Source organism: Pteropus alecto, unplaced genomic scaffold (genome assembly GCF_000325575.1).
Source record: "Pteropus alecto unplaced genomic scaffold, ASM32557v1 scaffold146, whole genome shotgun sequence".
In the NCBI taxonomy this organism is placed as follows: Eukaryota; Metazoa; Chordata; class Mammalia; order Chiroptera; family Pteropodidae; genus Pteropus; species Pteropus alecto.
Window position 1 is genome coordinate 33,907,232 of NW_006442107.1, and position 13,944 is coordinate 33,921,175.

A 13,944-nucleotide genomic window follows, 5' to 3' on the forward strand; every position below is an offset into this window, starting at 1 on the left:
TTTTGAGCACTTTTCCCATCTTTATCTTTTTACTTGTGGTAGAAACAGACATTTCTGTTTTTCTTTATCCTCTCCTTCTTCATTTGCATTTCTAATCAAAGACTCTTCCCAGAGCACACACCCCAATGAGGCTTGGTGAGAGTGGCTGACAATTATGGGCCTATTTGTGAGAGTAGAGGAAAAGTCTGAAGAAGGCCCTCACACTAGTCTGGCTGGCAGTCTCCTGCCCAAGTTGCTTCATTGTTCAAATTAAACCTGAATGTATGTAGGCAGTACACTTGCTTTCTGGTTTTCCATAGCACCCACTACTCCTTGCACTCCCAATTGTCTTACATGGGAGACAATAACCTTTAACCTCTGGATCATCAGCCTGTCCTTGGAAGTGCTTAGGGCTGCAGCCCAGCTCAAGAGCATCGGCACTTGGGGTAGCATCTTGCTAGAAACCAGGGTCTTATCTTTAGATTTGGTCCAGCTGTGGTGGCAGCCAGAAACCACTGCTTCACAAAATGTAAGGCCTCCCTCTCCAATCTATCTCTAGAAGGTGGGTATGTAGGGATGTGTATTGGGGTTGGGGGTGAAGTGTGTGTTGGGAGGTGAAATTATGAAAATGAACATAGTATTTCAATGCTTATTAATTTTGCAAATGTAATAGGGTAAGTAGAAGCCATTAACGACCTGTGATATTAATGCATTGAGACAAGCCTTTACATGATTATAAAATTCAGTGGAAGAAGCGAAGGTGCTAATGCAGAACACATGAAGATGGATTAGCAGAAATAAAACCAAGTACCAGTGATCTGTGACCGAAGGCTGCAATACTTACAGACAAGGAACACTGGGTTGGGCCGCACAATGAAATCTGGGAAGTACAGCCATTTTATGATGTTGTCGTTAAAGCTGGCCCCCTTGAATCTCCATGGATAATCTGCAGAGAAGGAGATAATGAGGAACAAAGTCAACGTGCTCCTTTGCTGTCCTTGGCTCACTGTGCACAATGTAGGGCACACAGTAAGAATGGCTGGCTGCGGGACCGCACACTCACCTCTGCAGGGAGCAGGGGGGATGCCGATGCAGATGAAGTACTGGAATGTGATGGTGCAGGCCAGAAAGCAGCAGTACTTGGGCCAGATCTCCGCAATGGCTTTTCTTCTGCGTCGATACAAGACGGCGATCAGCCAGCAGGCATGAATCATGGCATAGAAATCCATTCGCTGACCGATTACATTAACTGACATTAGGAAACACGTCTGTATAAGGATGAAAAGAGGCAAAAAATTGAGTTTACTGGGAAGGGGAGTGGTGTCAGCCCTGTGCAGGAAGCAGAGACCTGCATTCCTGAGGGTAGGTCTCCCTGCACATGTTTATCAGGTCTTGCCTTTTGTGTATCTTTTAGCGTGAAGACACAAATACTATACACATTATTTCCAAGGGAAAAACTGACTACGTCACTATCAATAAGAACCATTTCAAACCATGAAGAGAACTACAGCTATGACCTCTTCATGAAAATCACTGTTCCAAATTCATTCTACTAAGGAACAGGTACTACTACAATCATTTCAGGTCAAAACAATTCATTTTGGCTAAGATGAATGCACAAAACATAATATTTTCAGAGTGCACAGAAATAATATTTTACTTTTAATAAGAAAGCATTCAATCTTGAAAACTTTCAACCAGGCCAGGTTAACTCTTCAGCAGAATCTCCTTCTGCAGTCCCTGAGGATTAGTAATCATGGCCTGGAGATGTGCGACGAAGCTCTAGTGGAGAACTAGCCAAAAGCAGCTATTGGGATATTCACAGAATAGAGAAAGAAAACTCATCAGCAAGGAAACTCACCTCCAGACCAAACTTGTAGAAGAAGTAATTTATGAAATATTTGGCACAATTAATAAGTCCGTCATCCAGATGGAGTCTTGTAATGTCGTGAAAGATGGTCTTAGACACGGGGGGTGTGAGATTGTTTCGACCTCGATAGTATTCCTGATGGCGGTAAACTGTAACCTCAAAGGCTAGAATGGCCAGCATCAGGAGATTATTCTATAAGCGAGAAAACACAGCTGTGTGAAAACAGATGCTTTACGACTTGGTAATTTTAAGCAATCCTTATAAAAAATCATTTGATTCCATTCTCGATGTATATAAGGACAACACTTTATAAAATCCCACCTATATAAAATATAGTCTTGAATTCAATGTTCATTTTCCTTGTTTTATGGTAACAAGGGTGAAGTTATTTCCCTTATGCAAATCAAGCTAATTTCCATGATAACCAGATCTAGAATCTCCAGACAAAAGCCTGGTGATACTCATTACTGTTCCTAAAAAGTACCTGCCTCTACCAGAAAACAATGGCGTTACCTTGAGGGGCAGTCCAACCTTACTGGCAACTAGAAGTGTAAAACACTTCTACAGTGTTCTACAAGAAAGTCCTGGGAAACAGACTGGGCTGGAGGAGTGAGATAATCATTAGAGGGGAAATTTCTGAACACTTCTGAAGTCTGGCTAGAGAAAGCAGTAGATTGAGAAGCAAGCTAATCAAGATAAAATAATAATAACAGAGATGACGTTGATGGTGATGATAATAATGATGATGATGATGATGATGATGATAACTATAAAATAGTTAGTATTTATGGAACTATATGTGCTAGATACTATTGTAATCATCCTTTCCAAATATCTTCTAAAAGCTCTTTATGGTAGATATCATTGGTATATCACATACTAGATTTTTTGCCATATGAGAAAAGAAACTAGAAAGCTACACACACAAAAATGAGATACTTAGTACATTTAAAAATTCCAGGAGTTGAATATAAATGTTTTATTTTTTAATTGCCTTGTCAGCATATTTTTAAAATTTCTCAGATTATTCATTAAAGCAAAATGTGAAAGATCTGAAGTATACTGCTTTCATTATGCTTCTTATAACTGATGCAAAGTTCCTTTTTCAAAGATACACTCAAAAATTTGATTATCTCTAAATGTAATATATGCCCTTTATTAAAAATTGTAGAAACAAAATTTAGACCACAAAAAAATCTTGTAATGCTATACCTACTTCTCAGAAATAATCACTGCTGAGCATTTTGGATATTTTAGTTAATATTTTTTCTTTATATCTAAAAAAGATTATACTATGTGTGGCATTTTGAAATTTGCTTTTCATAAAACTTAATATATTTTGAACATCTTTTAATGTCTGACATTACCAATCTCCCCTAATATTTTAGTGCTTCTATAATGTTCCAGTGAGTATATTTGTCATACTTTATTCAAGTAATCACAAACTACTCGATCAATTTCTTTTCAGCACAATGCAATACTGAATCTAATATTTAGTCATTTGTTTCAAAGGTGATCCTAAATGCCACGTAAGATGAGGTTACTGTTCAATGTGATAGCAGGGTTCTCAAGGGAAAGGATTCCAGACAGTAACTGCACAGAGGCACCAACTCAGCGCAGCGAAGCCTTTACCCTCAGGTAGACGAGCAAAGGGGAAGACTTCCTTAGTCCAACCCACTCTGTGGGGTCAACAGGAGCACTGTAGAGTAGAGACTTGTTCAACTGGTGGAGAGGTATATCCGTTTGATTTTCATTTGGCTGAAAAGAAGACAAAAGGGAGTGAAAAATGGCTGCATCAATTAGGAGTGTTCATATCATTCTCCTTCAGTTTTGAGCAAAAGAACATGAAGAGAAGGGGAGGGGAAGACCCGTTTCACAAGGGAAATCTCAAGAGGAGTAGAGACTCGGGTCCAGCACACTGGGCCAAAATATACCCAACCTGCTGAGGTGACTTAAAGGTCAGACAAAATGTGCCTGGGGATATAGGTTCCCCAATATCCATCTCACTTCCCTAATGGCCAGTCAAGAAGATTACCCCGTCTTTGAGGCTCACCAAGGAACAGTTAACAGAAAAAGTCTCAGGCTTAATGGTTTGCAGCTGGTACAACATTTTGCAGACGATGATCACACACGTCCAGACAGTGCAGACACTTGAAGCCAGACGGCGTAGCTTGGCATATGGCAGAGCAAAAGCCCAAGAAATCAAAAATACATAGTTGAACACAGACACCTGAAAACATAAAATCAGAAATGGGGACAAAAATACATAACATGGCATAACATCCACAAAACATAGCAATTTGATTTATTCAGTTCAGCTCAGTTCAGCAGAGGTTGATTTTGTTTCGAGAATGTGAAAGGAATTGTTCTAGATACTAAGATATATATTTTGTGTAGCAGACAGATATATAACCAGATGCTATCAATATAATGTAGCAATAATTAACTATAAATGAGAATAGGCTCCTGTCAGAATGCCCAAAAGGGATCCTTGGCCCAATCTGTAGCTTCAGGAAGCATTTCCTGGAAGAGAGGATGCTGAGCTGAGCCTTGAAGGATGCATAAAGTTAGCCAGACCAAGAAAAATGAGACGTACATTCGAGGTAAAGTATGTATGAGCAAAGACAGGAGGGTATGAAGGAGCATGGTAAGAACAGGTGACCACAAACAACTGGAAGTTCTGGAGTTGAAAGTAGTGAACTGCAGTAGTAGTGAGGCTGGAGATGCTGCTGGGAGCCACATTTTGATGGACCCTTTGATCACGGCAGACACAAGGGGTAGCTTAAGTGAGATGCATGGGCCTGAGCAGAACAGAGACTGTGCGTGTTGCCCTTGGGCCTGATGCGGAAGGAAGAAAGAGGCAGGATCTGTTCTGAGTACTGCCCAAGGGGATTGCCTGCAAGGGGGATAAGTCTCCAACAAAAAGGGTCCAGGGAGAGAGGATGCTGGGGACCCAGGGGCTGGGTGGCAGATATGCTCTGGAGGAGCTGCTGTTGGATGCCCCGCCGAGGAGCCTCCATGAGAGAAAAGGTAGGTTTAATTGATCCAGCCCAGAGTGTGAGGCCATCCTATGATAGCATAAGTCAAATCAGAATAAATTCCCACTGATCCTCCCAAGAGTCTATGGTCCAGCCCAGGAGATTTAGAACAGAAGTTAGTTCATTGAGGTGAAGGCAATAACGGGAAGTATGTGTGAGAAAGAAGTGGTTAAGTAGAAGACACTTCTCCCTGGGTAAGAGATCAGAATTTGATTCTTTTCAGTGGCTGGAAAATTTTAATTACTAAAGTGAGGTTTTGCTTCTCTTTAAGATAACCATAGGACTTTGCATTGTCGACGAATAATCAGAAAGTATTTTTGCATTCAGGGGCATGAAGAAAAATATTCCTGCAGAATACATTTTAAAAGGACGGTGGAGGTCCAAAATAAAGTTAGTTGTTTTATGATTACGCCCCACATATTTTGATTGCTCAGTGCTTCAGTGACATTAATAAGGATCAGCTATGAACATGCTGACTGGAGCTCACAGACCAAAGTTAGTGCAGCGAGAGGAGAGATCTCAGTGGCGATGGCACCTGATGATCACACAGCAACTCACCCTTCAGGTACAGAAACACCTCACAAGGGTAGGATGACATCATGTGAAACTCAGTGGTACACTCAGGGATTAAACTATTTTACATCAATGGGATTCTAGTGATGCTAGATGCAGTAGGAGCAGAATTTCTCTGATTCATGAGTCTCTGATGTGTTTTAAAGTAATAAGTGAGAGAGATGAATTAGAAATGAAAATTCTGAAAGTCCATAGAATGCATGAATCACAGAGAAGGAATTGGTCGTATTCCATCAAAGGCTGTTTTTCTAATGGGTTAATGGTGAATAGATCATGATCTTTTATTTACTTGATAGCCTGTTAACAAGACATTCTTTAAACTCAATTAAAAATAATTTAAAATATATATGCCTGTCTTTTATTTAAGATTTATAAAAAAGTGGTATCATTTTGCCTTCTTTCTGAACTCTCTAGGGTAGATTTCAGACAGTGAATTTTCTGTGCCCTGCTTGCACTAATTTCTCTCTCATTTAATGCCCACTCCCATCTTTTAATTGTCCTACATGCCTCCACAGCTCTGCAGCACAGCCTCTCATGCCATCAGAAGTCTCTATATATCAGATCTGGTTAATTCTCAAATGGGCTTTGCTTACTTTTAGTCAAATGTCTTCTCTTTTTCTTTCTCATTGTTCTTTAATAGTCTGACCTTTGAATTCTGTCTGAATTAGTCAATCACCTATACAGTTAATATGTGAAACTCTTTTGTTCTCAATTAATACACATATTAGGTTAGATTGTAGTTCTAATTAATGTATAGACTTGGTTACTTAACAGTGGAGTGTATATTATTTTCTACCACAAATCTCACAAGGAGAGTGGTTTCTGTTCTTGTTCCCACCTGGAAATGATCACTTATCCATTTCAGATGGTTTTTATAAAATGGGGAGAAGTTCTAGCTTAGACTGAGGAGCTCAGATTAAAGTCTGTCTCTCAATTATCTATTTTTGAAACATTAAGTTTATAATATTATACTTATAATATTATGTTATATGACTTTTTAAAAATTGTAATTTGTAGAGAGCAAAAATTATAATTTTTGACGTGTCACCAACTCAAAAATAGTTCATGGAAATTGGAAGTATGTGAAAATTATTGATTGAATAAATTTTTAAAAAGCTAATTTCCCCACATTAAATATCAGATAATTTTTGGCTGAATGATGACTCTCCTCTTTATAGACGAGAAAACAGAAATGCAACTGCAATGTTGAAAGACTGCGTCTTGTCTCAAAAAAAATCCAATAATAAACAAGGTGAGTTCTACTAAGGATTTTATTAAATTCTGGAACTTGAGTTTACTCTTTGGTAACACAGACTAGAATGTTATTGTTTTTCTCAAACAGAACTTAGGGAGATAAATTCTTACTTCTAGTGCCCCAAACCATCCTGCTCTCATACACTTCAACTAAAGATTAGATGAAAATAAGTAATCTTTGTGATATGACCAAGCCAGTTAGGAACTAAGCCAGCAGGCTCTTTCTCCACTGTTACCTTTCTCTGTTCTCGGGACAATTGTCCTTTGTTTTTCTGTAAGACAAAGTGTATATGCCTATCTTAGTGCCTTGATGTTCTGATGTAATGGGAATCACATTTCAAAAAAATTATGGACAGTTGGAAAAGAAAAACAATGACTCACTGTGGTTCTGTTTGACCTGACAATACAACAAATGTTTACTTGCCTCTTTCACAGAAACCCAAATAATGTACGATGAAACAATTTTGATTATGTGCAATTCCAAAATCCACCACATGAACACTTGTAGCTTGTGAAAATACTCCAGGAATTTTAAGAAGAGCACAGTGAGGCGGTCAATCACCAGATGCCATTTGTTCCTTAAATCTGTAAAAGAGTAATTCACCCAAGAGCATAAAAAGATGGTTGCTTTTTTCCCCCCATTATTACTTAAAGCATTTCTTGTAACTTTCAGATTGAAATGAGAAGATGCAAAATAATGATAAGTAGTGAATGAATTCTAAAACTACCAAAATTTGGTGCATGAGTAGTCTAAGAATCCCATGTTGTGATGATGACTTAAACATCATAACCTGAGATTCCGAAGGACAAGGTTACTTTTATCCACCTTTTAATTGACTTAGTGTAAAAAAGAATTTTGACCTTCTTACTCTTAAAGCTAAGCTTTAATTCTCTAATTTCCTGAGAATATTAAGTAACACGAGCTCCATCAGAATGACATTTTCTTGCCAAAACAGTGCTTCCATAAGTGTCAGTCTCCTTCCAGGAGCTTAACTAGAGAGTAGATAAAGCTTACCAGTCTCCCAGAAGAGTGAGCCAAGCAGCATGCTGCCAGAGACAGGAAGAGCCTGCTCCTCCCACAACTGTAAATGGACCCTCAGGATAACAGCAAGGGTCCCAAACCCCCAGGCCACAGACTGTTAGAAACTGGGCCGCACAGCAGGAGGCGAATGGCTGGCGAGCCAACGAAGCTTCCTCTGTATTTGCAGCCCTCCCCAATGCTAGCATCACCGCCTCAGCTCCACCTCAGATCATCTGGCATTAGATTCTCATAGGAGCACTGGTCCCTGGTGCCAAAAATGTTGGGGACCGCTGGATCAGAGTGACCCAGTTTTGGTCAGACTCATTCTAGTCATAATTTTTAATCAAATTAGTCATTCTCTTCTTTCTACCTGTGCTAGGAAGCAGTATTTGCAGACTGGTCAATGTCTCTATCGGGAGGATTGTCCTGGTTAATCTGCATGACCATCACGCCAGGACTGTTTTGTGGAATCAACACATCACCACATTTATAGACAAAAGCTCACAAGTTCAGGCAGATGATAAAAACTAAATGTCTCTTTAAGTAACTTCTTTGCATGCCTAAGGATGTTGAAGCACTTACTGTACTTGTATCTGAAAGTTTAAGTAATGTTTTAGTTATTGTTAAAAGTGCTTATTTACAGTGACTCAGGTGTTAGTCAATTCAAAGATTTAGGTCATAATTGGGCACAATTCAGAGGAGGAGTTGACAGATATCTGAAGGAGTGAGAGAACAAGGTACAGCCCAACTTTTGGTGAGACTTTATTAATAAAGCTCGAACCCATATTAAAGCAGCGTAATCATATCTTCATCCTGACTCCTTAGTCCCACAGAGCTTGGTTCTCCCTTCATACTGAGGAATACACATTGATCAGATATGGAGAGAACATTTCTGGGCCTCTCCTAGGATCTTCTGAAATGAGTGGATGAAGGGGACCAGGTTTTTGGGGAGCTTGCCTTTGGGAGGGATCTTTTTACCTTGTGTTTTTTTATTGTTTACTTTTGTAAGGCACATAGCATAGCAAAGACAAGTGCAATAACCTACTGTCTGGGAATTAGTAAACAAACTAAACTCTCCACCTTGTGTACACTCTGTCAGAGAGCATGTCCTGACGGCTGAGGTCATCCCATTCTCAGAATGCACTAGTAAAACATTTCAAGTCTGTGAAGAAAAATAGGAAAGAGCCTAAAAAATAAAACCTAAAATAACAATAACAAAAACATCTCTAGTAATTGGCTTGAAATGATAATCAATAGCTCATTTCTCCTCTGGTTCCCATGTCCTAAAATATTAGGACAGAATTAGAAGTATATTTCCTGGAAAAACATCAAAATAATTTCTCTGAGGATACATTTGAAACAGCCATGTCTAGAACTTTCAGAAATTCTACACAGCAGCCTGATTCTTCTTCTCTTAAGTGGTGTCTTTGTCTGAGGCTTCTGTCTGTGTAAAGGCTAAGAGCTACACTCCTCTAGTCTCTTGTCAGGATCATCGCTGTGGCTCAGGAGCTGATAACCAGCCATCTGCTCTCTTTCTTCTAAATCAGAATTACAAAGAAATTATTGGAGCAAATAGAACAGGAATGTTTAACTATAGCAGCCAACACACACACACACACACACACACACACACACACACACTCACACACACACGCACCAATTTTTATTTCACTGAATGGGTCAAATATATAAATGTAGATGTTTGGAGCAAGTCAGTGTCTCATTCATTCAGTCCATCAGCTGCCATTTTCTGAGCAGTGACCAGCAGTGGGTGGATTACCTGACGTCTCTTCCTCCTCTTCATCTTCATCCTCCTCATCCTCCTCGCTGTCTTTCCCAAGCTCACTCTTCTCAGCTTTTTCAGAGCACTCTGGTTTCTCCTCACTGAACGCAGCCAACTGCTTCACCTCTGGCTTCTCCAGGCTGGCAGTCAGAGACATCATGGTGAGGTCTGGAAGGCTTCCTTCGGGGTGGGCCAGTCTGTTGGCAGAGAGCAGCTGAGTCAGAAGAGGAAAGGGAGCCAAGAGAGACTTGGGTGAGGGGCAAGTAAAGGATGATGAACAAAAATGAACATCAGTGCATGTGCACAGGCCTTGCAATGTAGGGTTGTTAGTGTCTTGTCACTTTTTTTTTTTAAATTTCTTTCTAAAAACAAACTGTAAACTCAGGTTTTGTTAGCTCTTCCAATTCACGTTCTAGTGATTAGTCAGTAATGAGAGCTATCAACACCTAAACTTGACATTTTTTCCCAGAGGAGAAAATGGTCAGAGTTTAGGATGTAGAAGCATGAAATGGCATCATGTAGAGCAAGCATTTCATGGCTTCACAGAGGGACTTACTCATTTTGGTGGATTGGTAATTTTTTCTTGATGCTGCTCAAAGTAATTGAAATAGAAAGGAAAAAAAAGGAGATGAGAACAGAAGAATTATAAGGAATGTCAGAGATCACACATCATGCTACATATCATCCACTATCGCATTCCTGTATGCTGGTTGCAGTAAGTCCTAATGCAAATGCATTCCAGAATGGCTTCAGTAGCGTGCTTTTGCTAGGACTCCTATGCTTGGCAACTGATTTGAGAGTGGACGGGATTGCAGGTTGTAAGGGAGAGAACATATAGACTACTGAGGCAAATTATGTCATGCTTTTTTAGAACACAGCAAAACATCCCATGAGAATCATATCATTCACATTTTAAATAGGTTTAAAAAAATTCTTAACTAATGTGCACTTTCAGTCAACTTTTGCATAGACAACCTACTCTGCTGTTATTTGAAGCACATGTGGTAGACGCTAAATGCTTTCAGGAGGAGGATGTCTGCATCACGTTGCCATTCACAGGCACAGATGTAACCGGCTGCATTAGCCATCATGAGAAGGTGGCATGTGAGCAGCAGAGTGAGAATGGAGTATAGCTCCAGCTCTGCTGGGCTGGGACAGCAACCAGAACATTACCGCTTATTTCACCAGGGACAATAGCAAGTATGATCTTTCTTCTGAATTTTTTAAAAAGTTCTTATTCATATTCAAATAAATGTTTGAGGGAACATTTGTGGGTACTAAAATAGATATTAGGGAAAGGTCTACTGGGAATCCTGGTAGTCTTCTCCATTTGTCATAATTAATCTGTAAATACCAGCCTCATTGTAATAGGATAGACAATTAATAGTGTTATACTATCTGTATTATTGTGAGCTCTGAGTAAATTATTTAATCTTTCTGGAACTTAATTTATTTTTTATAAAATGAAGAAGTTTGGCTAGATAAAAATCTAAGCTTACTTATAACTCATTGGTTTTATATTTAAAACACACCTATGTTGTTGCATAACTATTGTAATGCATCTATATTGTTCCTAGAATTTAGGGAGGTTATCATGCAAAAGTAATTCTTATTAACAGGTGTCAAGCAGGTAATTTTGGAATGCCAGAAACAAATTATTAACTGAATAAAGAAAGAACGTTCTGAGATGTTTCAGCATTAGTAGAATTATGCTGACATACTTATTTTCCAAAGCTAGTTAACTGACCCTCCTCCCATATTTGGGAAAGTTCCCCACTCTTGACACCACAATACCATATTTTACACACCAGCCTGCACATTGCATCCCAGCATACATGTTTGCTGTTCCTGCTTTGTCAGGACTCTATGGATTAAATGGTATCAAATGTAAATGCAGTCAGCTGTTACACAATTGTCAATATTTACATATTGTGTTCAGCATTGCCAGGGGATTGCATTTTATAAGTGAGAAGATACTTTTTCATTATGACAGGCATTTGGCAGCTTTTATTGTTGAAGTATGACCATCTCAGAGTGCGTTTCTAATGTCTACATTGACACTGCCATAACTGGATACCAACAAAACAACTTTCCAATATTTAGTGCTACTTATGGAGCAAAATAAGAGATGAGCCCGTTTCTGTACCTGCCACTGTAGCTATATAACAAAAACCCTCAAGCAACAAGGCCTCAAGGTGCCCTTTTATACAGAGTATAGTGAGGGGAGATTACTCAATGAAGGAATCAAAAAAAATATATCACTAGAGTAAGCCTTTTGGAAGTATGTCCAAAGATCTACTTCTGGAAACTTTTAGTAATAGTCTATAAGAGATCTGGGCCTAGATAACACTGGAGAGAAAGAGAAACAAGTTTCTGTGTCTAATGCTGCTCATTTTCCTCTGACATAATCCTCATGAGGAAACAGGACATGTGACACTCGGGTGCCCTCTGGAGCAGTCTAGCCTCACGAGCTTCAAATAAATGGTAAAAAGAGAAAAAAGAGAAAACATATATCAGGCTGTCATTTACTAGCCTAGGAGTTGACTATCAGAGAAATTTCACTAAGAAACTCTGTGCACATAAAATGTGTATATATGAAAATATTTTCAATGCATGATTGGAGTTTACGATTTTAAAAAGACACCTATGTGAATCCTTTCATCTTCCTTTCATTTTAAAAAAAATTATTTTATTAGTTTCAAGTATATAGTACATTGGTTAGACATTTATATAGTTTATAAAATAATCCCCCTATTGAGCTTTCTCTCCTCTGGCTTTCCACCTAGCTACTACATTAATGCTAACTGCATTCCCTAGGCCATGCTCTCCATCCCCATGACCATCTATCAATTACTGATTTGTACTTTTTTAACCCTTCACCTCTTTCTCTCAGCTTCCCAACTCCCCTCCCCTCTGGCTGTCACCAGATTGTCCTCTATATTTCTGAATCTGTTTTTGATTAGTTTGTTCTTTTTGTTCCATGGAACAGCATAGAGAGCACAGAAATAAATTCACACCTATACACTCATTTAATATATGACAAAGGAGGCAAGAATATAAAGTAGAGTAAAGACAGTCTCTTCAATAAATGGTGCTGGGAAAATTGGACAGATACATGCAAAAAAAAGAAAGAAAAGAAAGAAACTGGACCACCTTCTTACACTGTATATAAGAATAGACTTAAAATGGATTAAAGACTTAAATGTAAGACCTGAAATCATAAAAATTCCAGAAGAAAACATAGATAGTAAACTCTCTGATATCACTAACAGTAATTTCTTTTCGGATATATCTTTCATTATTATCATAATATTTTTTGAGGCAATACAGAATATTGTTAAAGGCATGCTCTTTGGAATCAGAAAGACTTAGATTCAAGCCTCAAGTAGATAACTTACTAGCTAGATGACTTAACATACTTCCTACCCTGTCTTTTAAGTCTCTGTTTGTTGATCTGTAAAATGGTGTAACAGTGCCGATTTCACAGGATGTTGTGAAAATTAAAGCGATTTCTGTTAAGTGCTTAATACAGTATTTAGTACACAGGAATATTTTTAAAGTAAGAAACCATCTGCTAGTGATAGATTTTTATACACTGTTTTGATAATTTGTAACATCAATTCATGCTCATAAAGAGGTAAAATTAGAAACATGCCTTTGCAAGAGACTGCACAACCCCAGACACTGGGGAAGGTGCTAAACTTGGACTGTAATTCTGTGTTCAGGACATTCTTTAACAGAACTTGTGTATTAAAATGGCCATTCATAAGAAAAGAGCAAATGTTTCTTCCTCGGGAATCTGTCTCCAATTTTCTCAACATGCTGAGCATGCTTGCTGTCTGCCTACCACCTCCCACCACTGCGTTCCCTAAGAGGGGTGGACTGTTGCAGAGGTGGGGTCTATCTGGGCAGTGCAGAGCTCACAGGCAGAACCAGCCACCAGAATGCTATACCCAACAGCTGTGTCAGTTCTCCAAAGCATGTATATCTTGATTTAGGCTTTTCACTGTAGCAAATTTTAAAAAGGGATCTTGACTTTTTCGAAAGCTAAATTAAAAATCACATGCTAGTAAAATCATTCTCTGAAACTTCAGGTAAGGAACTTACATTACTGGTAATTTTTTACTGATCACCATGTGTGAATTATCTAATTATCATAAGAAGAATTTTTACTTTAGGCCTCCAAATAGACGTGGTAATGAATTGGATTATTAGAGAAGCCCCCTCTCTCATTTCCTTAAATCTCACCATTTTTCATGGGTTTCTCTACAAGGAGTTTTCTTCTCTGCATTTTTTAAACCATGCTTATAACTTCATTGCCTTGCTTTTATTATGATCCAGACCCTGACCTTTAATTTTCTATTTCCTAAATAAAATAAAATCCTCTCACTATTTCTCCTTTGGCATTCTAACATGACAGATGATA

At 38.7% G+C, this 13,944-nt stretch overlaps 1 protein-coding gene across 6 annotated transcripts in view; it reads right to left on the minus strand.

Moving 5' to 3' along the window:
- Nucleotides 1–13,944, minus strand: part of PIEZO2 (piezo type mechanosensitive ion channel component 2) — a 378,661-nt gene that overhangs the window by 70,667 nt on the left and 294,050 nt on the right. For all 6 annotated transcript variants that reach the window (XM_015595755.2, XM_015595756.2, XM_015595757.2 and 3 more), the window contains 7 exons: nucleotides 9,516–9,715; nucleotides 7,139–7,299; nucleotides 3,903–4,079; nucleotides 3,482–3,607; nucleotides 1,841–2,041; nucleotides 1,043–1,247; nucleotides 824–925 (listed from right to left, as the gene is read on the minus strand). In XM_015595755.2, the coding sequence (XP_015451241.1) occupies nucleotides 824–925; nucleotides 1,043–1,247; nucleotides 1,841–2,041; nucleotides 3,482–3,607; nucleotides 3,903–4,079; nucleotides 7,139–7,299; nucleotides 9,516–9,715 (1,172 nt within the window). The remainder of the gene's footprint in view (nucleotides 1–823; nucleotides 926–1,042; nucleotides 1,248–1,840; nucleotides 2,042–3,481; nucleotides 3,608–3,902; nucleotides 4,080–7,138; nucleotides 7,300–9,515; nucleotides 9,716–13,944) is intronic.